The 24,479-nt window shown below is 40.1% G+C and overlaps 2 protein-coding genes across 11 annotated transcripts in view; one reads left to right on the top strand and one right to left on the bottom strand.

Moving 5' to 3' along the window:
- Positions 1–1,691, top strand: part of madd (MAP-kinase activating death domain) — a 45,618-nt gene extending 43,927 nt beyond the window's left edge. For all 10 annotated transcript variants that reach the window (XM_070901812.1, XM_070901822.1, XM_070901820.1 and 7 more), the window contains one exon: positions 814–1,691. In XM_070901812.1, the coding sequence (XP_070757913.1) occupies positions 814–927 (114 nt within the window). In that variant the 3' untranslated portion in view covers positions 928–1,691. The remainder of the gene's footprint in view (positions 1–813) is intronic.
- Positions 1,692–4,628: 2,937 nt separating this feature from the next.
- Positions 4,629–24,233, bottom strand: bbox1 (butyrobetaine (gamma), 2-oxoglutarate dioxygenase (gamma-butyrobetaine hydroxylase) 1). The gene is made up of 8 exons (XM_070907940.1): positions 24,177–24,233; positions 22,380–22,840; positions 21,042–21,156; positions 9,848–10,046; positions 8,865–8,970; positions 8,484–8,680; positions 7,383–7,549; positions 4,629–5,840 (listed from the first exon to the last, which is right to left on the bottom strand). Exons 2-8 carry the CDS (start codon positions 22,782–22,784, stop codon positions 5,680–5,682), a joined length of 1,350 nt encoding a protein of 449 aa, XP_070764041.1. The 5' UTR covers positions 22,785–22,840; positions 24,177–24,233; the 3' UTR covers positions 4,629–5,679.
- Positions 24,234–24,479: the final 246 nt, after the last annotated feature.

The following is a 24,479-nucleotide window of genomic DNA, read 5'->3' as shown; positions in this document are numbered from 1 at the left end:
ACAATCATTTTATCCTCTATCGCAACGATCATGAGGAAAACACAGTGCTTTGTTGGTGGTTGATGTCACGCTGCCTTGCAAATGTTGAGATGATCTCCATTTAAAACTGTAGCTCCACTTTAACTTGGAGGTCATTCTAAATGAGGACGTTTCAGCAGCTGTAGAGACCAGATCGTCATATTTAATGATAATTAACTTCTTGAGTAAAGTGACCACTGAGGGGAATTTCGCATTTCGAAGTCTCGACACCAGCATTATTCTGTTGTGAGCGCTAACTGGTGCTAATAGCTTACATTACAAAGACGTTACAATGCACTGGTCAATCAGTAGTTTATCAGTTGAGTTCAGGCACATGTGCAACGTAGGGACACTAAGAATAGATCATGAAGAGGACACATATTAAAAGGGGCCCTGCGTAGTTTTATGTTTACAGTGTTTTCAGTGTTTCCATCCAAAACACATTGTGTGTACCCATCATGTTAAAAGCATTTTCATCACAAACATTTGCAGAATTTAACTGTGCATTGTTTACATTCATGTTCACTTGATAGCTGTCTTTGGTAAATTGCTCCACTTCTTAGCGCTTTACTGCTACCAACTATCGAGTGGAGCATCTTGAAGCTGGCAGCAGGAATGTGTATCTTCCTGATGCCAGTGTGTGTGGTACAAACAAAACACACGTAAAAACATTATGACTGGTCAAAAACTCCACAGGGTACCTTTTTTTAAATACTGAAGTTGTTCCTACAGCGTTCAGACTGAGAGGAGCCATCGTCTTGCTCATTATTTCATTATTATTTCTTCCTTCTGCAGGCACATCAGATCTGTTACTCCGTCCTCTGCCTTTTCTCCTATGTGGCGGCAGTGAAGGGGAAGGAGGCGGAAGGAAAACCCAAGATTCTGTCACCAAGACCCCTTCCTAGCTAGTCCACTCCCCTCACTCTCACCCCCTCCATCTTTGGTGTGCCTCTCTACTTGAAATGGCAACTCAGCTCTAAAAACCACAGACTTCTGACAATCCCTAACTTTACTCTAAGCACACAATGCCCGCTCCCTCCTCATGTATATACAAGCCTAAGACCCTTTTTAGTCTCTGTTGTGTAGACGTGTTTGGTCCGTGATGTCGTGTAAATACTTGCGACCCCTCATCGCTGTCGTCCTGATGATCATACCAACTAGCTAAATGTTTGCCTGCTCCTTAACTTGGGAGAAGTGACTCCCCTTGAGCTCTTCTCCTCCAGTGTGAAAGTCTTCTATTCCCGCTGCCAAGACCCAACTGTTTTTACCGATAGGAGACGTGAGGGATAGCCCCGAGGCACAGAGTGCATGCAGGTCCCGTGCACAGCCTTGACATTCACTACAGAGTAGCTTCCCCCCTCCTAGCCATCTCCATATGACTGTGTGAGTTATTCTGTGATATGTGGTTACTGTAAAGTTCCAGTCTGTCCAAGTTTAAACTGGTGAAACAACCAGAGACCCTCTTGTAGTGCAGGACGTCCCATACTGAAAAAGCTACTGTATACTGCACCGGAGCACCGCATGTAAACGCTTCTTAAAAGTGTTTGAACCCTAAAATAATGTGAGTGTTCTCAGATGTGTTCTCCTATATCGGCCCGCCAGGCTGAATTACTGTTCTAGTTCTACTGTAAAATTTCTTGTCTGTGGTCTGCTGTTATCAATTGCATGTTACTATGAGGATGAAAAATAAATATTATATATATTTCTATATATAGTATTTATTTAATATATACATATATTGACTGTACATTTCTCTGAAAAAAAAAAATGTTACAAATTGTTGATTTGCTAGATGTGCAATACTTAATAAGTAGTTAGCCATTGCCAGAGCCAGGTTTTCTTAAGTTAACTGGCATTCACAGGGTGAAGAATGTAAGAAAGAACTTTTTTTTTATAGTACATATTGATTGAAGTGAATATGATGACTTCAGTTTGAGATGACTGTTTAAAGTTTGTTTTTTTAAAAAAGGTAAATCAACTCCGAATCACATTTGGCAAAAAACGGCCGTGTTGTTTTCTATGGGTGCAAACATTGGAGCATTTTGCACTCAGGCCACACCCCCAATCAGTGATGTCACAGCAGGTGTTTTTAAACAGCAGCAGGTGGAGATGTTGTGGTAGAGGTCATTGTTATCTGCTCACACTACAAGTCATGTTAGATGCACTTTTGATGGTCTTCTTGGCGACGTTTGGGTGCCTAACTGAAATGAAGTGGAAACCTGACTAAAACTGGCGTTACACCATAGTGAGAAATGTGTGACCACAGGGGGCCGATGTTGTTATTCAGCCTTTAAAAAAAGGTCTGCAGTTTGTTTTAAACTTCCATGTGAAGGATGGTTGTTGAATACTAACTTTGTCAGCTGTACATTCGTTGACCTGTACCTGGAGTTTTATATTATCAGGTACATGGAGTTAACTACACAAGTGTCAACAAACTGGTGGCAAAATGGCTGCAAAGCCTCCATCGCCAGCAGTTATTGAAATAAAATCAACATTAACACAAAGTAACACAATTTAAAAGTAGCTGTAAACTTGCTAAGTTCAAATATTTAACACAACAAAAGAAGCAAAGTTAGGCTGTTTATATGACGTGACTACCAGGATGGTGGTGAAAGTATGGAATATTATGAGTGCTCCCAAGTGGGATTAACGAGACATTTTCCTTTTCTTCTTCATTCTGCCGTCATTGTGCGAATGCAGCATAAGCAGGATGGTCGGTTTGTTATTCAGTCCTTAAAACGGTTAGCAATTGTTTTTGTTTTTTTCCAATTTCCAGGTACAGGGTCACATTTTCTTGTGGCCTTTTTCAGAAATAGTGACCCGTCGTCTGCTGTGCCTCTGTTGGCCTGTACCTGGAAATGTAAAAAAACAACAAAAAAAGTTGTCATCTCTTTGGCCTTTCTCTAGTTATAAAGACTTAAGGACACCAAAAAAAAAATCCACTGACTCAACTGTACATTGAAGGGGGAAAAAATGTAGCCTCCAAATATTTTCAGCCACTTGTCATTTCTCTAAAGGATTTAAAAGTTTGAATAATAAGAGCAACCACAGGCAAAAAGTGTGAGAACATCCATGCAGCAGTGCCTCCTGCGGTCACACTAACGATTATCTTCATTATCGATAAATCGTTTGGTAAAAAAAAATGGTTAAAAAAAAACAAAAAAACATTGCAGTTTCCCAGAGTCTTTCAATTCAATTAACTATCACAGAAAACCAGCAAAAATTCACATTTGAGAACATCAGAACATGGTGTAACAGCGGCACTGTTTGGTCAGGTTTTGAACGCACCCAATAAGCAGCCGAGGAAAAACACCTGTTTTTAGATCACAGACTGGGTTGTGACAAAAGTACAAAATCCTCCAAACCCCCTGCAGCAGTTTTGCGTCCTGTGATTGCTCTTTGAGACGTGTTGAAGCTGAGGTCATCTACTCCCCGAGGAGATCATCGAGTCTTAATGTTGTTTCTGTTCTGTGATAGTAAGGAACGGTTGAATCTGGTCCAATCGCTGGCCCATTCACTTTCAGTGAGAGTGTGTGTGTGTGTGTGTGTGTGTTTGTTTGTTTGTGTGTATCGGTACAGCTATATCACTGGAAGGTGTTCTTTGATTCTGACATGCTTGTATTTTTAGTAATTTAACTGTGCAAAGGAAAATAATCAGTAGGATATTGAGAAGATGCCGTTTCATTAATGAATGACACCACACACACGTCGGTGTAAATACAACAGAACTCGATCTGAAGCATCTCCGAGTGGTTTGGGAATGGCACACAGCTCTCTGCTTAAGTTAAAAGGACTTTTTTTTTTTTTTAACTGGATTATTACAACTCATCTCTGTCGTTGTACTAGCCAGCTGCTGTAACGAGAAGGAATAAATGAAATGAGATGCCAGGTGTAAGTATTTCAGTATTTGAAAAGGTATTTATAGAATATGTACAGCTTTGGCAATATAATAAAGTTGTCGCAAAGAAAAGACATTTAGAGTGTTGAAGATTTATTTTAGCAAGTGGTTTGACTATTCAGTGTCCATATTGAACAGCAGCAGCATTAAGCATCGATCATACCCATCACAGGTAAACATGTCTGTTGTGCTGTTTAATAACATCATAAAAACAGTATGGGTATTTTAAGGATCAGTTTACTTGTATTACAAAGAAAAAGTATTTTATCACTTAACTCTGGTAGCCATGCAGATAGTTTTGCATCTGGGACGCTAAAGATAACTTTCTCTGAAACTTCTGCCCACATCTCGGCACAGTGGGGGTGAAAGAAATGTACGCTGCTAGACACACTGAAAAAAATGCATTGTGTCTTGGTAGAAACAGCCCCTGCTTCTCTGGATAAAAGCTTTCACAGGAACTACTTCTTTGGCAGAAAGTAGGTCCACAGCGAGACCTGTGGATCATCAAGATAAACAGGACGTTGTTTCTGGAAAGACAAGTTGCTGTCGAGTTTTTCCCCAATGTGGTTTTCCAGTCCTTTGACCACCACAAACAGAAGTCAAGACACCAGCAGGAGTTTCAAAACCATAGGGCCTATCTCCAAAATGTCAACTTATTAAACAAGAGGCAGGTTTTAGCTTTGTGACAATACATTTTTCATATTATCTGATGTGTCTTTACAGGATTTATTTGGAATTTTCCAAAAAGAATACTTTAAAAAAATCACTACTACTACTACGTGGTATACAGCCACCATGGCTGTATCTCTGTATCTCAAAACCTCGTCGTTTGGCCAGATGCCACTAGGGTTAAGAAGAGAAGTACAAGTCTTCATCTACTGTACTGTAGCTTAAGGCAATTCTGGATTCAGACTGCAACTCAACAGAATGAAGGCAAAGTCGAGGACATCACATCCTCTGTGTAGGCACAGGATTAAACTGTAGAGGTAGCAAAATACTGTAGCAGGCGGTAAGAAGAAGTAAGTATGATAACACGATTGACGTCAGGGCTGGCACACATACAGTATATAGAGATATACAGTAATAGACACTCAGCAGTTTACTATATAATGTAGCGAGAAATAAATAGAAAGTTTGAACTCATGACTTATCGTCAAACAAAATGGCGGAGTATAGTGCATCATATAGTAAAAAGGGAGTGATTTCCGAAACAGCCCGGACGTCTTGAGCCAAATATTTAACCACAGAACTGGGAATGATAAATTAGCTTACAAAACGTATAAATTACACAATATCATAATCATAATGTGGATTACCCAGGACAATGTATAAAACCTCTTAAATTTAAGCTTATAAAAAAGTACGACACTAGTCACTATGACTAATCCAGAAGCACCTTTTAAATTTGAAAGCAAGGTGTTTTTCTTTATCTTTGCATTGCAGCGTTGCACTGTTACATGTTTGAAAAGTTGTCGTCATCATTTAGATTTTGTACCAATCAAAAGGAACTTACTCTAAATCATTGTGTAATTCATCATATTGTTTCGTTATGATTTGATTCTTGACTACTTCAGTCAGAGTCAGAGATTTAGCTCTTGACCGGCTGTCAGATATTTCAATGTCTTTGCACTTTGCCCTCCTTCATCTCACCGTTTTAATAGCAACATTTATCTTAACTTGTAGATTAAAGCCACCCAATGTCGTTTAGGTTCTCCGCAAAGGCTGTAAAGCTACCCATTTATATTTGGCTGTGTTTCCGGAGCTCATGCGTCCTTGTGGACCGAGTGGCGGAGTATCCGGAGGCGAGACATGACTTCGTCCCAGTCCAGGTAGGCCCCCTCCAGGTGTCGCAACCTGTCTGGCCTGCTAATGTAGCTCCTCCGCCCGTGCAGCAGGCGCCAGTTATCAAAGGTCACTATGTCGCCTGAAATACAAGAACACCCTAAGATCAGAAATGAGGGTATGAGGTATATTTCATTTGACCCTACGATCATCTCGGTAAGAATTTAGTTTAGTCATTCGCCCCACCTTATTCACAGAGAGGTCAGGGTCAGCTGCAGAACTACTGGAAGGGATCAAAAGCTTCTGCCTGTCAAGCTTTCCATTCAGTCACATATGCAGTTCACAATGATAACATTGGCAGATTAAACACTAGAAATCCTGAGTCATTTTTTTCTTTAAGCAGCTTCTCATTTCTGCTAACTGAAATAAGCAGAACTGTTGCTGGCAGATTTTATAAGCTGTAGCTAGCTAGCTAATTAAGCTAAAGTTAGTTCCATGAGTTGGTAGAAAACGCCTACTCCGGCTGACTTGTTTTAAAATGAGTCTTAATTATGAACTTGATGGCTACATACATGATAACATGCTCAAAAAGTGAAGCTAAAGCTGCATGTCTCAAAAAGTCATCAGCCTGACATGGAATTAATTAAACAACATTGTTCTTGTATCAAAGTGTAGAGCTCGTCAGTCCTAGTATAAGAAAACATTTAAGATCAGACTGTTATTTCAAAACAGTATGTTTTCACTTTAATGATACAAGAGGCTTTTAGATGAGGACCAACTGAAGCTTAAAGCTATCTCGGCTAACAGTTACTGCTAACGTTACCTACACTATGACATAGTAGCACCCACGACTGGCTCCCACACAGGCGCTATGTTATTTGTGACCAGTAACCCCACAAAATTATGTAGTTCATTAATGAAATAGCCTCGGAAGTAACAACCAGTTATTACTGTAGGTAGTAAGCAAGTTAGCGAAACATGCTAAAGTTTGCATCTTCGGTCAAGGCAGTTAAACAGACTGTTTAATACATTTCTTGCACTTTTGCTTGTGTTTTGGGGTTTTGAAAGGTTACAAAAAAAAACTACAGCCTCATGCAGATCACTTCAACTTGTGGACAAAGTTTGACAGTCCTGCTGTGGTCACTTCATCGCGCCTCGCACTTCTCTATGACCTTCGAGTGCAGCAATTAGTAAACCAGGTTCAAACACTTGCGGGCGACACGGACCAACAGGTTTGTTTGGAGCGTACTGAACTCTTTAAGCAACCTCAAGGACGGGACATCGGAATGGATGCTTTCCATGACACTTTAATGTCCTTAATGTTTGGTACAATATCATTACTCCATCTCTGTAGCTTCATGCTGCAGACTCTTTGCTGAGCAGTGACTATTTCGAGGGTTACATCAGACTTGGGTTAATTTGATTTGGTCTACAGTGACAGAGATGACATTGACTCTCTGATGTCATTGTGACCTTGATGACGACAAAGATGTTGTTCATCACTGTAGAGGATCCTTCTCTCTGAAGGATTTCTTCTTCCATCTTAATTTCATTTTTCATCCACTCAATCAGAAGTTTGGGGATATAAAACCTTCCGAGACTGTAATCATGATTAAGGGGCTTTACAGATGCATTTTCTTATACTTGTAATGTTATATCAAAGTTTAGAGAGGTGCACACTAACCTGGCTCCATTCTGTAGGTGACCACGTTCTCTGGTCGGTTCATGATATCCACATAGGCCTTCAGTGCTCTGTAGAAGGGCTGTACCTGATGTAAGGGGAGGTCCAGCACCGACTCTCTGGTGGCGTTGTTGTAGTTTATCCTCTCGACTCGGCCCTCAGCGTTAACACTGCTCAGACAGAAGGATGAAGTTCAGTGTCAAACTAATATGAATCATGAGTTAACCATTAACTGAATTGAATTGAACATTGAATCATCATCTAAATTCAATAGTAGCGCTTGTGATTTGTTTTTTATTACTGATTAATTTGGCATAATCTGAATTTGGTATAACATTTCAGAAAATAGTGAAAAATGATCCCAGTGCCAGAGGTGATGCCTTCAAATGTCTTGTTTTATCCAACAACAGCCCAAAATATCATAGAAGACTATGAAAACCAGTGCTCACTTTACACATTTTATTTTGAAAAATAACTTAAATGATTAACTGATTATCAAAATTGTAGTAGACTAATTGATTAATTGACAAAACATTCCATCTAGTTCTCTGGGAAATTTGACAGGATTTTTTCACTATTTTCTGACATTTTATCAGGATCAATCAAGGATTAATCAATTAATCAAGAAAATAATCAATAGATTCATCAATTATGCAAGTAATCGTTGGTTCCAGCCCTTTTACCCAGAAAGGATTTGAAAGGCCTCATTTATTTATGCTTATTTCTATGCTTAAGGTCCACTACATGGCCAAAAGTATGTGGACACATGAACCTTAGACTCAAATGTGGTTCTCACTCCAACACAATGGATATCATTATGCAGCTGTAACACACTTGTGTGAAGGCTTTCCACGTGATTGAGGAAGCCATATTGAGTACAATTGGACATAATAATTCTGAACAGCAGATGGCAGTGTTTCATTTCAAATCACACACACAAACCCACAGTAACTGGTGAGGTGTACCACTGCATTTCTTTTTTTAAATGCATGTCATTTCAGTTTTTGCAGGGTCTGAATCTCTGCTTCATACAGATATAGTAAGTGTGTGTGTGTGTGTGTATGAGAATAAAACAGTAACAGGTGATCCAACATCTCCACTCACTCGATGATGCATTTCTTGGACTGCAGCATGAAGTCGCAGTAGTCCGTCCCCGAGTCGTTGAAGTCCACGCGGAGCGAGGTGAGTGTCCGGAAGGCCTCTGGGTCTTCTATCCGCAGCTGCTCGGCCATGTGGATGCCGTCCACCACCACGCTCTCCCCTCCTTCCACTGCCTGGTTGATGCAGTGCAGAAACTGCACCTATAAACAGCCCGACACACACATGCCGCACAAATGTTCGTTTTACAACTGCAACAACATAAAAGCCAAATGCCAGCAGTTGAAAGAAACTTATAAAAGCGGCACATAAATTCATAAGTGATACCATATCTGTTGAGTGCATTTGAATCCTCTAAATAGACCATACAGATCCGATTTTACTCACTCCAGGTGCGAAGTGTAATGCAGGGTAGTCTGTATGGAGACTGAGCTTTCCTGAAGTGTAGGCTACATTGTTTGCCATGTATTTATCCTGGACCTGCCATGTGTGCCTGAGGACAAAGATAACATTCATTAATAAACTTTACATTAATTATTTAACTTTGGCTTTAGAAGATCAGCGGCGACAATTAGGCTGTGTGGAGAAAAGGATGAGATGAGATGAACTTTGCAGGAATCCCTGAGGCGAAACTGGGCAGCTTCACAGGAATGCTTAGGCTCTAGCCTCTGAAGTAGACACTTCATTGAGATGCAGCAGGAGTCGAGCACTAATGAGGTAAAGTTATCTTCCATGTTCTGTTTGCGTGCCTCGTTTGGATGCCCGACTCGTAAAACAGTCTAGTTTTTCTGATGGCAGGCCTTCAGCTTTAGTCTGCAGTCGCTTTACTTCCAACAGTGTGAGCTCATCCTCTGGCAGTGGAAAAGCTTTACGCTCCAAACCTCTGTTCTGACTGAGTGCACCAGGTAATTCCTCTGGCTTAAAAAAAACTGGAACGCTTTAAGGTTGTTTTTCCCGTCTCTGTCCTCAAGTAATCAGCACTGCAGTAAGTCAAAGTGATGAACTATGGTGTGTTGAAAGGGCCAACAGACACCCTCTAAGCTTCTCCATGGAACCAAAATGAATCAAAGCTACAGATAATTGACGAGTGGACACATTTTCCTAAACATTAATGTTGTAAAGTGAGAATCTGAGAACTTCTTTCATCAAAATATCTAGCTGCTTTTTTTCCTGACTCCCTGGAAAAGGGGTGTAAATAAGGCTCTTTTGTATCTAATTTTTACTAAAAACACTCTCTGGGCTGTGCTCCAGCTAAAATATGATCGGTCGGAAAATTCAGCAGTTCAAGATTTAGAGGGGAGTCCGATTATTAAACAGTGGCTTGGCTGAGGATGACTAGAGCAAAAAGGATGAACGTTACGGAGTCTTACCCATAGAATGTCAGCCTGAGATAGCCAATCCTCTCAGCGAGTCTGGCCACTTGGCCTTGCTCTGCTGGAGCCCCCTTCAGGTAGACGATGCCAACACGACGCAGGGCCAGGAGCCAGGCCAGCGTGGCCTTATCGTCATGGAGGACTTCTTGGTAGTCAGCTGTGGGAATACGTAGTTTGGAGTCCCAATAATAACGTTCTGAAATGAGAAGGACATGGAAGAAATGTTGTTTCATCTTAGCTGAGATTTACATAAATACAGAAGTTTCTTTTTGATTGTTTGACAAGAAATAAGCTGCGTCTGCAATGTACCAACACGAAGCTTTTCCACCCGACAGTGACAGTCCTTGCACTGTGCTGTAGCTGCACTGTTAAACAAACAACTAGAACAGAACTCTGTCTGTATCATAGCAACTTCAGATCACTTTATATCAGATGTTGCATTCAGTTTTTTCTTCTCCCTCATTGAAGAACCTGTAAGAATCTGCACGTTCTTTCTTTAAATGCACCGCCACTCTATGCCACATAAAGAAATAAAAACGCCTGTTGTATTTAAGAGGATATTGGCAGGTTTTTACACAGGCATAATGATTGAGAATTCACCAATGTAAGCTTGAAATTAAGATTTAAAATTGAGATTCAATACTTTATTGCCATTCAACATAGTCGATAGGGACTTGGTTTGGTGAGCTCACACGAAACAAACAGAAACAAGACAACATCTCACATACAGCGACCAGCTTAGGACAAAAGAGTAGATAAGTAATAATAAATAATTGAAACAAGCATTCCCATAGGGATACTATCAGTATCACAACCAGCTATGATTGATATCATTGTATTCTTTCTTACAGTGTCTTACAGACAGGAATAATCACAGCAGCACATAAATGATTTAAAAGTTAAGGGTACAGACGGCCCCTTTACACAGATACTTAATGTTTTCACTGAAACAGACCCACGTCGCCGTTTTCCCATTGTTTGGTTCAACTGATAAAAATGGACAAGAAGCTTCTAGCTGTACAGCAGGGATGAGCTACAGAGCATACCCATTCCTTTATACTTTCCATCAACACACTACACCGCCTTTAGGACATGCTGTTTTTCCGAGATGCCTTAAAGAATGTCAAATGATGTTTGGAAAGTGTTGAAGTGTCTGGTGCCCTACAGAGAAAGGAAATCAAGAAAACAACTATGAACACCCACTTTCTATCAAATAAAACGCATTATCAAGGTGAAGATGCAATTTCTCAGGCCTACAAATAAAAGTAAACTTTGAAAAAACTATATTAGAAGTGGTTCGCAGTGTGACAGACTTTTGTTTGTTTTGTTACAAAAAGGAAACAATTAATTTATAACTTTATTGTTGGTCTCCTGTGTCTTTTGTATGAAAACTTTGCAGCTTGAAACTGCATGCGATTGTCTGCACACTTCAAGATGAATAGCTTGCTGAGAAAAATCAGCCCGTCTCCGTCAGACAGACAGAAGTGGAAAAAATCCTCCCACAGCTCTCCACCCAGCTGGCTCGACTCCTTTTTCCATGCAGCCTCTCTCCAGTGACTTCCACAGAAAACAGCTGCTAAGTACATTTTCGGGAGGGGGAGGAGGAGGGGGAGGGTTTAGCTGAGGAGATTGTGTACCTGTCTGATGTTTGTGGCTCCTCCTTGTGTCTCTTTTCAGTACCCACCAACATCAAAACAACTTTCCAAACGGCTGCATCACAAACAGATTATAAGGCTGAAGCCTGCAGGAGACGGACACAAAGCAAGGCGGGCTTGCTGAACTTCATGCATAATTTATCGTTCTCCAAAGTGTCAAAAACATTAAAAGACAATGTGTCTGTTCACACTGAAGACCATCGAGATTAACAGTTGCAACAGACAGACATTAACTGGTGACGAGGAATTTCAGAGCCTCGTCTTTTCAAAGGCAGCGAGGCTCAAAGCACCCAGAGATGCAACATCAGTCAGAAACACAGTGATCATCATGACTCGCAGACCTCCCTCCAGGCTGTTGTCACAAATAATCAGCTTCTGGCCGCACAGTTCAAAGGTTCAGGAACCCCCTGCTTGTTAAAACTTGTCAAGAGGGCGGAGAGAAACAAAGGCACGGACTGAGAAACTGGGGCAAAGGTCAAGCCTGAATGTTACAATTACTCTTGTGAAACTGGACCTGGATGTCTTGTACAGGCACACCGTGTTTCAGGGTGTCCCATGTGACAAAGGCCGCTGGTTGCAGTGCGCATATACATCAGTTGTGCAGTTCTGACTGCATTTCAGCTCGAATCTCATTGTGAACACTCACCACGCTCGCTGCTGTCGAGTGAGTTCACACTGTGGCGGCCGGGTCGAACAAAAGTTGAGAACTTTGCATGAATATCTGCTTTTTAATCATGTAATGAGCTCCTCACACACGCTTGTTTTTAACTGGGAAGGCTAATCACAAACCTTAGATGTGAAGGATCACAAGAGGCTCTTTTTTTTTTTGCCTGGTCAGCTCACACTGGCCGCTGATTAAAGAACAAACAAGGGCCTTGTCACCCGAACTGCTGTACATACAAATTTAGTCAAATTCAGAGCAGAAAAGTACATTTATTTAAGTAATGTACTAAGGTACAGTTTTGAAGTACTTGTACTTTGCTTGCGTATTTCCTGTACTTCTATTCCACCTTATTTCAGAAGGAAATACTCTACTCCACTGCAGTTATGTGACAGCTACTTTTCAGATTAAAGGTTTCATTTAAAACATGATTCATTTACTGAATACAATGTATTGCATTATTGGTATTTGCTTGCAGGACTATAGTTTTGTGTTTCTCCTTTGTGATCTTTGGTCTTGTTGGTTGTTCTGCTTGTGTTTGTATGTGTCCTGTCATGGTTTTTACTAGATTTCCTTTCATTTATGCTGCATCATCTTACATGTGATTTGATGTTGTTTAGTTTGCTTTTTATGTCTTAAAATGCTGCTTTTATGCTAATGCATTAGTAGTAATAATCCAGTGATGTAATAAATGTCAATCTCTTGACTTTATGTAGTTTTGTTTTCGGCCCATAAATGTACTGTTTTGGTTCAGTCTTACCGTTTTCAGCGAACAAGCTCTAAAAACCCACTGTACACTACCTGCTCAAAAACAGGGCTAAAAGAGGCCAGAAGCACGACTCCAAATGAATGATAATGTTGCTCCGTGACTGCTGGATATGTAAATAAGCAACTGTTTACTAAATTCACCAACTTAAAAGGTGGTTTGTCAAAGTTATTGCAGGTTCAAGTTAATTTGCTCATTTGTGTAAAATCACTGCTGTTTTCATAGGAAGGACTGTGCTGGCATGTGCTAGAAGGGACACCTCTGACAAGATAGTATTTGTGCATAATCCCTGTCCTGTTTCCCTCTCGGTCGTGGTCTGCTACAGTGGCTTTTCCAGATGAGGAAACCTGAAGCCGCGGCTCCTGTGGCTGTCAGGCAGCTCATGGCAGTTTGGCTCTCCCCTCACTGTGCGCTGTTTAAGCTCAGAGGGCTGCGTTGCTCTCCTCTGCAGCTGGGAGCGCATTCAAAGCCCTGTTTGAATCACTGCAGCTATCCAGAGAGCTTTTGTTTTGACTTGGTTAAGTTTTATCACAGATCTCGGATCAGCTCACTTCAATGGGCCGTCTGTGGAATGCACAGTGGAGGGCTCACAGCCAGATGGGCACGAACAGCCTTTTTAGAAAGAAGCTGTTCATAAGAGAAGCACATTTTAGAGAAATAAACAAAACATAATAAGATTGCCTTATTTCAGCTGCGACTTGATCCCCAAGTAGTATAGTGATGTGTCAGTATCAATAAAGCCAGTGGTGGAATGTAACCAAGTACATTTACTTAAGTAATGTACTCAGGTACAGATTTCAAGGATCATGTCATGCTATTTTATACTTCTACTCCACTACAATTCAGAGAGTAACTTCCCACTACATTTATGCAACAGCTGCCGTTACCAGTTACTTATATTACAATATATCATATATACAAAACATATGATGATCTTATAAGATGATGCATTTCTATAAATTAAACTAAACAGTAACTATATAAGACAAATATAAAAATTAGCGCCTTGACCAACTATTAACAGTAAAATGCTACTAACACATCAGTAATAATAATCCAATAATATAATATACAATAGTATCATATTATAGTATAAAACTCAGAGATCCATCGTCTTGCATTATAAATATATATATATACATACATTAACTATGTACTATCTATGAACGCAGGAATTTTACTAAAAATTTTTTGTTTTTATTGTTATCTTTACTTAAGTAAAAGATCTGAATACTTCTTCCACCACAACTCATCTTTTGACTGACTCTCTCATTAATCACAGCAAGTAATCACTGTTAAATCATTGTTTCATCTCTGTTAATACATGTGTAAGTGCCTACAGATCACCGACTCTTATTTGAACCAGGTTTACAACTCAGCTTGTAAACAGCTGCAAGTACAAAATCTGCTTAATGATTAATGATTAGTGTTCTTGAGAAGACATGGCACCCATTACATTACCATACTGCCAACATGTTGTGCATTCATTAGTGTAAACTAAATTAGCCTGACAACTTGGAGCAACTAAATTATTTGTTTTAAAGAGGGATTAGCACCATATTTGGTAATGTGTTGTTATTTATATCCATATCGACAAATGTATTATTGAAGAAAATGTTGATGCAGTCATTGCAAGCCTTATGGTAACTATTGGTTTTATACTGTGAGAAGTTTCATAAATAATCCTATTATTACCAGACCCATGAGTCTAGACATTTGACAAATAAAAAAGAAACTGTTTCCAGTTATATTCCTATCAGCAATTAGCATGTATGTTTATGTTTTCATAGTGTACATAATGTGTGTGTGTGTGTGTGTGTGTGTATATCAGTGGGGCTGCAGGGAACTCATTCCACCCTCCACTAATTCGACAAACACACCTTTATCTATGAAACATACCTGGAAGACAGAACAGCCAACCTCTGCACTCCCAGTTTGGAGGAGACAGAGCGAGCAGTGTTTTCTCACTGGAGAGCTGCAGGCCCTCCGCACACTAATCCAAACTCAACTCTTTCTCCATCAGCAAGTGAAGGTTCCCAAAATCCTACTGAGCCTTGCAGTAGTTTCTCAAATGATGTCCTTTTTGCCAACTTTTACTCAATGCTTTCAGTATTATCTAAAGTGCCAAGCAGGAGGTCGGGCTTGCCAGAGAAATGAAAAATCCAAACATTATAATCACCAAGCTTTCCATGCAGTCTGACGTAAAGGTGTTGAAATTTCAAAAGAGATGACAAAGAAAAGGGATTTAACCCAAATACAGTTGATCCGTGAAGGAATTACAGGAATAAACTGTAAAAAGTAAACTGTGTGTGGGCAAAAAATAGTGACATTTGTTAGAGGAAGCCCAACTTGTCTTGAAAGAGACATCTGATATGTGGAAGGTTTGGCTGACCACCATTATTTTTGACACATCCGAGTTGCTAAAGCCCTCAGCAGTCCATTATAGCACACTGCACAATGATAAAAGCTAATTTTGACACATCAAAACACTCAAGTCATAGTTTGCTTAGATTCCTCAAATTCCTTTCAGGCTGATAACACAGCGTGTACACGTGTATGTAAGCACGTGTTTGAAAAGTCCGTCCTGCTTATGCTGGTATATGAAGTGATAGTCAGGTTTGGAAAAAAAGTTTTTCCATGGATGGACCTCCACAGCTATGTTTCCAGGAGCCTTTCTGTCAACTGGCGAGTGATGACATAGAAGGCTAAATTCAGACCAGATGGCAACGGGGGAAACACCAGCCAGACAGGGAAATGACAAATCAGCTGCTACTTGGCTGAGTTATAGAGTCAGTCAGTAGACCTAATGGAGAAAAGTCTAAACTCAGCTGAGTCTGTTTAGGAGAGCCTCGGACCAATTGGTCAGGAAGTTTACGGTAACTGTCCAATCCAAATGGAACAGTAATTGACGTACACTGTATTCAAAACTCAAAATGAAGGCGTTAAAATATCCACAATGACACAAGCCACACAGCAAACTACTGCCAAGAGAACTACAAAGAAAACTGGTCAATCTACAAGCACCTATATCTGTACCGGTATGTGCAGATCAATGTGCTTTGCAAATGACTAAGAAATGTATCGGCCAGTAGAAATGTATGACAAAATGTACATGTTACTAACTGCTACGTGGATGTGGAAATCATCATTTGAGCGTTACAGTTTTGGAGCGGGAGAGCTAAAAGCTGCTGCACACTTCAAAACAATTAAAAATACTTGTTCAAAAGTGCTATTCTTTATAGCTTTTTAGTAAAAACTACAAAAACAAGCAACAAGAGTAAGGCCTTTAAAATGGGTGCGATGTTTGCTCTTCTTCTGGTCCTAGTCAGCACTCAGGCAGCAGAGTTCTGGATCAGCTCTAACTGATTTATGGTAGACAAGACGAATCATTACAGTTTTCAAGCCTGCTGGAGATCATCTGTCTGTGTTGGTATCTGAATGTATTAACAAGTACCACAAATAGTGTCACAGCCTACTATACAGTACACACTGATGAGGAATATTTTCCACCCAGTATTTAGGGCATGTATGGCCTTTGTCAGACTTTTGACAGCTTCACAGAGATTTTCATGCAAAGATTGATAAAGACCAGATAGTTGAGGTAAAGACATGGTGAAGTGCCAGGGACGTTTTGACAGACAATCTACAACTTAAGGTTAGAAATATTTCACATTTTTGGCTGTGACTAATAACTAGGGACATTTTTTTTTGGCAGGCCGGAGGAGGATATATCAGGGACAGCTGTTACAGTGAGAGAAATCTCATCGCACCTGTAGTGTCATCATTGTTTCCTGTCAATCACACTCTTGAGAAAGCTTCCAGCAATACATTTCACAAAAAATGTCCAGCATATATCTACATTCCTTCAGCTTTTAAATACTTGTATTATATTTTGTGACTATTATGAGCTTTTATATAGAAATATATAATTGTGGGACAATAAAAGTGGCCATTTCTAGCTGTGTCCCAACTAAGAGGCTGCATCCTCTGCAAAACTTTAGGTGAAATGTTGATGAACACGTGTCGAAGGTCAAGAATGAACTTTCTAGAATAAAATCAAGAACAATGCATCAGTTTAATCAGAAATATGTTTAAGTGTTTATACTGTACTCTTTAGGATAAACAAAAGTGTATCAACTCTGCTTTTGTCCTGCTACTAACATGTAAAATTAGCAATCAACTGGAGGAACTAGAGGAACAAAAACAATCTGCAAACAATTATAGTAAACAGAGGCGAAAACCTTTCAGCTCTTTTGTTACTCAACTCCACATTCGAGAATGGCCGTAAAGGCATCTCGGAAAGAAGACAGACTTTTTTTAAGCGTGAGCTAAAGTGGATGAGCAGGTGGATAAGTGTGTGAAAAAAAGGCTGTGAGCTATGTGTTTAGGCATATTTATATTTTTCTAAAAATCCATTTAACCCGTTTCACATCTTTTAAATACCAGCGACATGAAATTAGTCATGATTCCCACCTCGACTAAATAAACATGACAAGCGAAAAATGGGAGGCCTGAGACGATGACATGGTTCAAAATATTAAAAGCATCTGGCAGCTGTTTGAGTAAATCACTGACAGATTTATCGGTGAAAGGAAGAGTCATTGCAGATAAGGCTGTGAGTGACAGAAGCTTTTGGTGTTCCCGAGAGCAATTCAGCATCGTCACTCTCCTCAAAGTGACGTGAAAGGTTCAAAGTGCACATGCCAGCAAGAAAGAGGCACGTGTGAATTCCAAAGGTCCTGAACACATCTACGAATGAGATTTAATACTCGACTCTGTTGACAATTACAGTGATGAAGGTGTTTGATAAAAGCCAATAAATCTGACAGCAAGCTTGTCACATAGTAGTTGACCCATTAAATTACTATGATCTTGACTAAAGATGCCAGCTACTGAGTGGCCCATAAAAACGTTTGTCTAAGGAAAAAGAAACCAAACATGTAAAAAAAAAGTGGTAAAACTCAATAGAAAGTAAAAAACTAAAATATAACATCCAAAAAATAAGAACTGTATATTGGGATATTAGAGATTTAGTATGAAAAAGTCTGTAAGAACTCTTCAGTCTCAGACACAAAGCAGTTTGAGTTTAAATTCCTGGTTACACATACCTACAGGCTCTGGGATTTGTTCGTTCCCAAGGAAGGAAATACTAACAACGGTGAGCTTGTGTTTGGTAAGAACATGCAGATCTTTTCTTGACCCTCACTCTAAATCAGTTTTCCATATGGCAGAGGCAGAAGGGGGTCTGAACGAGGCTCACATTTATACAGACGTCAGCCTCTCAGAAGGTCCACTGCATTACCCTGTTTCACACGCAGACATGCTGCATCTCAGTTCAGTTTTGTCTGGAGTAGATGTACAAGGACAATAAAATCACATGTGCATCCAATACGCTACAGTGGACATTTGAAAATAATGGCCTACCTGAAGAACTGACTGAACAGTTATGATGTATGGAGAGTCATTTAAAAGTTATTTTTACGGTCTTGAGAATGATGGAAAATGGGAAATCGCTCATTTATCAACTGAATCCTGAGGTTGACCTGAACATTTGCAAACTCCATCAAAAACTATTCTAAAATATATATAAGAAGGACAAATTCAACAATTCTAGTCAATTTTTATATATGGGGCAGTATAATAAACGTTTTCTTTATAATGTAATAAGTGCCCTTGAGTAGTACTAGTTCCTTGTCTCACTCCAATAATAGCTGCTGCTGAACTACATACTGCGGTTTCAGTTGCACAACTCCATAGAAACGGTAAAAGCAGAAGAAAAAAAAACATTACATTACTTCAGACATAAAAGCAGGAGGTATAGTACAGGCTCAATAATATTCCCAGAGCTCCAATTTTCATATTGACCTCACAGTGTCCCGTGTGCGCTTACTTTCACTGTTGAGAACACTTTAACAGGCATACTTGGGCCTGTAAAATCTAGGTGCACTGCATGAAAAAGGAAACAGAAATTCAAACTGTGGACTACGCTTCAGCGAGTTAACATCGTGGAGAAGTAAGCAGCGAGAATATGAGCAAAGTCCTAAGAGGTGAACGCTGTTCATCATCCATCTTTTGAGTATGTAGCAGACTAGAGCTTTCCAGTATTTTTTCGGTGCAAGGAATTTCAGACTGGCGCTCAGGAGGAAATAATTAAACCCAGAGAGTGTGTGTGCGCACGTCATCTTGTATTGTGTTTTGGTGTGTGAGCTTAGCAGTGTCTTCCAGGAGCGCTCCTGGCTCTGAGCTGAGAATGGCTGCAAAAATCTACACTACAAAATGACTATCTGTCTGTAAATTGCTATGAGGGGGATCTGTTTACACTTCAACATGAATGAAGGAGTTCTACAACACAGACACACACTTATAACCTTAATCAGTCTGGAACAGAGCAGGAGCCGCTCAGCCCTGTGGGTCCTTCAGGACCACGTGTGTGTACACAAACCGACTACAGTCCATCCCCCGCTCCGCTGAAATGCTGCTACCTTGTTCCACAGCTAAACTTTCTCATCTGCTGTCTGGCAGACTGTAAAGCGTATTGGGCCATTGTAAATGTACTGTAAAATGACTTCTCTCTCCAGCCTTTAGAAAAAAACTTCCTTAACAACCATGTTATGTTACAGAGAAAAAAAATGTGTGGAAAGAAGAGTTTAAATCAGGGGCATCTTTTTTTCCTGAGGAAAGGTTAGCAGAGAAATTCCACTAATTTTCATTATAACAGCTACACACACACACACACACACACACACACACACACACACACACACACACATAACCTTAACCTAACCCTAACTCAAACCTTAACCACTGATGCAAAAATCAGCTTTTCCAAAACCTCTGAAGTGCATAAAAAAAGACACAAAACAATCCAGAGCAAAATCACAAACAACACTTTGTTATTTTACACTAATGTCACGGTGAAATTCATTTCAGCAGAGAAACCCAGACATACTCTTTCATAAACCAATAAGGATTAGACAGCAGAGATGTATGCATAAAGCATAGAAGTGATAATGTAATAGTGAAATTACTGTGTTTATCTGTAACACTGCTAAAGCAGAAAGTCTTGCACTTCCATTTTTATATTGACTTTAAAAACAGACATTAAATGTCATGCAGAAAATTACACAATTACACACTTTCCAATGTGGTTACAGAGGAAGGAAAATATGCAAAACACATGAACTACAATGCAATGAACTACAGTGCATGTGTTATTGATAAAAAGTCAAAATCGATGGCACAGACTATTTCATCACATTGAAAAATAACTGACAGTCTTAATGGGCTGCTTGGATTTAACACAGATTTTTGGAGATTTCGGACCGAGATGTGAGGATATACTTTGGGGCTTTTGATGCTAATGAGTATCCAATGTGAAATATGACATTCGTAATGGCATGTGATCACAGTATGGAAAGTGTCATCTGTGACGAGCTTCATGCTGCTAGTTTGCCATTTATGTACAAGCAGGTAACACTTTCATGACAGAGTTTGTTCATCCTGTTAACAGCTGCGTTGTGATTTATGGCCTCCTTTGAAAATCATCTCTTTGACCATTACATTAACAACAGGATTAATTAGAGACTAATCATTAGTTTCAGACCAGTGCAGTCCAATTAGCAAGGCCCTGTTTTGTCAGCAGTTAGTATGCATTATGTGTATTTTTTCATCTTATTAGTACATCACCACTGACTTCATGTGTGCATACACATGGTAAATACATGTGGGAGGAGATGAGCACATTCTCGCACATACACTCAGCGGCCACTTTTTTAGGTACACCTAGCTAAAATGAATGCAGTCTAATACAACAGTCCTGCAATAACTCCTACCACCATGAAGGTTATTACGTGCAGTTTTTGTTGAAACTGTGTGACCATTTTGGAGGCTGTAGTTTGTGGTGCTTTTGACCTATATTGCATTATATAGAGAGGCGTTTCTGTTGTTTAAGTCACCCTCATATAGATACAAATGACATGGACATTCCTGTAGAGCGCTTACAGCAAGCAGCTGAACCTACATGGAGGCAGTGGTCCCCAGTACCAGTTAATTACATGAAATTCTTAAACACACATAATCCAAATGAAAAATAAAAAAAGTTAGACTCACCGTTGAGGAAAAGCTCTTCTTGCATTGCTTGTCTGGCAGCAGAAGAGAAACAGCGTTTCTTCAGCCACTCTGCGTCAAACACACTGGTGTGCTGGTCGGGCCACACAATGGACACCTGTGAGGAGACAAAAAGCTTATTGATTCAAACTGGCCAAAATGTTTTAGCTCTTTTTCCATGTTTCCACCTCTTAATATTTTGTTATTATAAGCCATGAACTGAGAGGGCACTGTCTCTCTTTCAAGTAAACAGTAAGTGACAACCGTCTTTGTTGACAGAATAATGGTCTGCCCCTTAAAGTTTACGCTTTGGAAGGTGCTCTTTTGGTTCATAAAACTGAGAAAGAAATGCATACAAAAAAATCTAACTTATTTTTTTCATTTCAAATGAGGATTTCCTATGTTTAGCATCTGCTTTTTTAATACTTGTGGAGGCTTTTGGCCAAGGCCGCCATCTAATCGTTTCTAAAGCCAGAGGAGGAAGGCATGAAACCATAGTTGGTACTGGTACTTACAACACATATAATAGGATACCCAGTAAATCTTGGTGCAGGAAACAGAAAACAATACAGGAAACTTTTTCCGTTGGATTTTTTTCAACAAAAGCAAATTGCACAGGTAGCTTGGCAACACTGTCACGTCAAAGCCATCTGTTTATAGTTTATAGCAGGGGCTGAATCATCTGAAGGACGCAGCTCACAAAGGTGGTTCCTTTGGAGGACTTAAAGGTCAGGCTGAACGTGTGCTTCTGCCAGAATTAGATCATCTTACCTCACAGAACCTCACAGTTTATCACCAGGCAGCTGCCATCAAACAGTCAGCAAAGTATGAGTTGTGTTGTTTAAGACGGTAATGAACAATGAAAAAATGCCTAGTAACTTCAAAACACTGCACTATGGAAGTATCATATTATATTAGTCTTACAACAATAATGACGTGATAGCTGGAGAAATAGTGAAATGTGATTTAGGGTTTTGGAGGTTTAGTTTTTACAAGATTAACTGTAAATGAAAATGAAAGTTAAAATGCACCCAATCCAATATTACCATCCAGTGGAATTATAAAACTGTGCGTAACTAGAACTACAGTACTTAAAAGGAAGTTAATGTTGAATTAGAATGTAGAGTCTGTAAAATGTATTGGACATTTACACATCCAGTGTGGGTAATAATTTCAACATGCATCTTTTTCTCTTAATATAGAACATTCATATTGAGTGTGTAACTCTGAATTTTTTATTTATTTGTTAGAGTTAGCCGTATAGCTACATCAGCTTCATCAGCAGTCCCTGGACAGGCAATCCACAAAAGAATTATGGCATCAAACCTTACTGCAGTCTACCTTGTTGTCATTGGTGACCTCCACGACGTCGACTCCTGTGTGGATATCAAGATCAGACATCAACAGCTTCCGGGCCTGAGCCGACTCCAGGGTGCACAGCGGACACTGGCAGTTGTCTCTCAGCCAGGTGAATGGGTACAGACTGTGGCCTCCATCCTCCCACTCCACCTCCATCAGCCTCTCTTCATCCAGAGCCCGGACGTGCCTCACTGACTGGCGAGCCAGAGGGATGGAGGCTGACCCCAGTGTCTGCTGCCCACGAAGCTGCATCGAAGTCAGACAACAGGGTAGTGGACCTGCAGCCTGCCCTGGTCTACGACAAGCCCTCAGAGCCTGGCAGGCCATGGCAGAGGTACTCCTCTGCAGGGCAGGCAGGGCGAAACGTGCAAATGTACTCATCCACATTTCTGAATGGTTCCCTCCAGGCAACTATATCTCCGGATCAGAAAAGGCCACCAACTCTGTAGTTAATGATAAAGGGAAGCAATAAAATGAAAAAATGAGAAGAGAGAATCACGCACTGCCGCCTTTCATTAATGTGTTTAATTTTAATGTGTTTTGTTTTTTTATTAATTTAATTTAATGACTTGGGATAGATAACAAACCAAATGTATCAAGGTATCAACATTAGGAGTCTCCAAGCTAAATTAACGAATTGTCAACAAATAAACTGTCTGAACGCCACAAAATTAATCTGCCAATGAGCCAATGTGAGGAACGTAAAATAATGAACTGATTGTATTTGTCACTTTGTGTCATACCTATTTACTGGCCAATATAAGAAGCAAAATCATGCTGCTATACTTGTTTATGAACAATGCCAAGCTCATCGGATACAGCTCAAAATGTGCTTGCATTTTCAAGGGGCTTTGGATAGTGTGACTGGTCGTTGTGCCAAACAGAGGCAGTTTCTAGGCTTGGTCTGCTGACTGTGTGATGGTAAGATCTGGGCAAAGCTGCAGTACAAAATAGCAGCTATTATTTTAAAAGACACAATACAAAGCACCCCTGTGCCAGACACATTAGTAGCCTCAAATTATGTAAACAAGGGCAGAAAAAAAATCAGGAAACTGAAAAGTTCCCATCACAATTTCCTAGAGCCTAAAGTGTCAAATGTCTTGTTTTGCCTGGACCAACAGTCCCTAAACCCAAAGTTGTTCAATATACTATAATGTACTATAAGAAGTGTGCCCATCTGTTTGCGTTGTTGTAAGTGTTTTGTGCAGCATTTTAAATCCAATACATGGTCTATCATCCTCTTTGTTTAAGTGTGGGTGCGTGTTTGCTTACTTGTTGTTACTTGCGGTAAGTATAGCAGCCATCTCTTACTTGGGGTTTCCTTTAACTAGCTAGTTATTGAAGCTGTGACATCACTACCAGCGGGTGGATTTGAGTTTGATTAGCACACAACACAACATACATCTATTGAACTCAACCAAGCTTTTGTAGATAAACAAGAAGAAAAAAAAGTGTGGGAACAAAAGCTACCCGCCCTGTTACTTCGTGTTGTTCACTTCCGTGTATATGACAACAGCTTAACTGCTAATTTAATAACGTCACATGTTTAGCCGTTAGCCTTTAGCTTTGAAGAAGGAGCTAAACCGGTTGTTGGCTAGTTAGCTAGTTGACATAAACGCCCCCCCCCGGCTCTTCCTCATCCTAATTTCAGTTTCAAAGCTAACACAGCGGCTAGTCAGTCGACCTTCTCTCACAGCTGGGTCCTCTTCCGGTTTGTTGTATTAGTGTATGTATTAAAGTGCCGTGAAAACAACAGTAAGAGTTTGTGTCAGACGTTACCTGTAATATTTTGACGACGGTTCCCCTTCCCACGAGCGTTGCCTCCGTCAACACAAATGCCGGCTGTCAGTGTGAGAGAGAAAGTAGGTGAAAGGTTGACCGGGAGGCTGTACACCATGACATAATCACTGCAAGTGCATGAACGTTGCTCTACTTTTCAATCCCGACTGATAACGGAGTCCTGAGCCAACACGGATGTGTTTTAATAAACAATAGTGATTCAAAGAAAAGAAAATAGCCGTACCCTACAGATTGGCAAATGTAACTCCCTGTGAGACTGAAGGCACAGTGGTGTTTTGAGCT

Source organism: Enoplosus armatus, chromosome 1 (genome assembly GCF_043641665.1).
Source record: "Enoplosus armatus isolate fEnoArm2 chromosome 1, fEnoArm2.hap1, whole genome shotgun sequence".
NCBI lineage: Eukaryota > Metazoa > Chordata > Actinopteri > Centrarchiformes > Enoplosidae > Enoplosus > Enoplosus armatus.
The sequence above is the reverse complement of the archived record's forward strand: the minus strand, read 5'-3'. Positions and strand labels throughout refer to the sequence as shown.

Bases quoted from the DNA above. Each gene is read 5' to 3' on its own strand.
- bbox1 (XM_070907940.1), bottom strand. From the start codon at position 22,784: ATGTGGATGAGTACATTTGCACGTTTCGCCCTGCCTGCCCTGCAGAGG. The intron at 10,047-21,041 runs GTGAGTCTAACT...TTCTCATTTCAG, and splicing joins AGAAGAGCTTTTCCTCAACG to AACGTTATTATTGGGACTCC. The intron at 8,971-9,847 runs GTAAGACTCCGT...CTTTGTCCTCAG, and splicing joins CTCAGGCTGACATTCTATGG to GCACACATGGCAGGTCCAGG.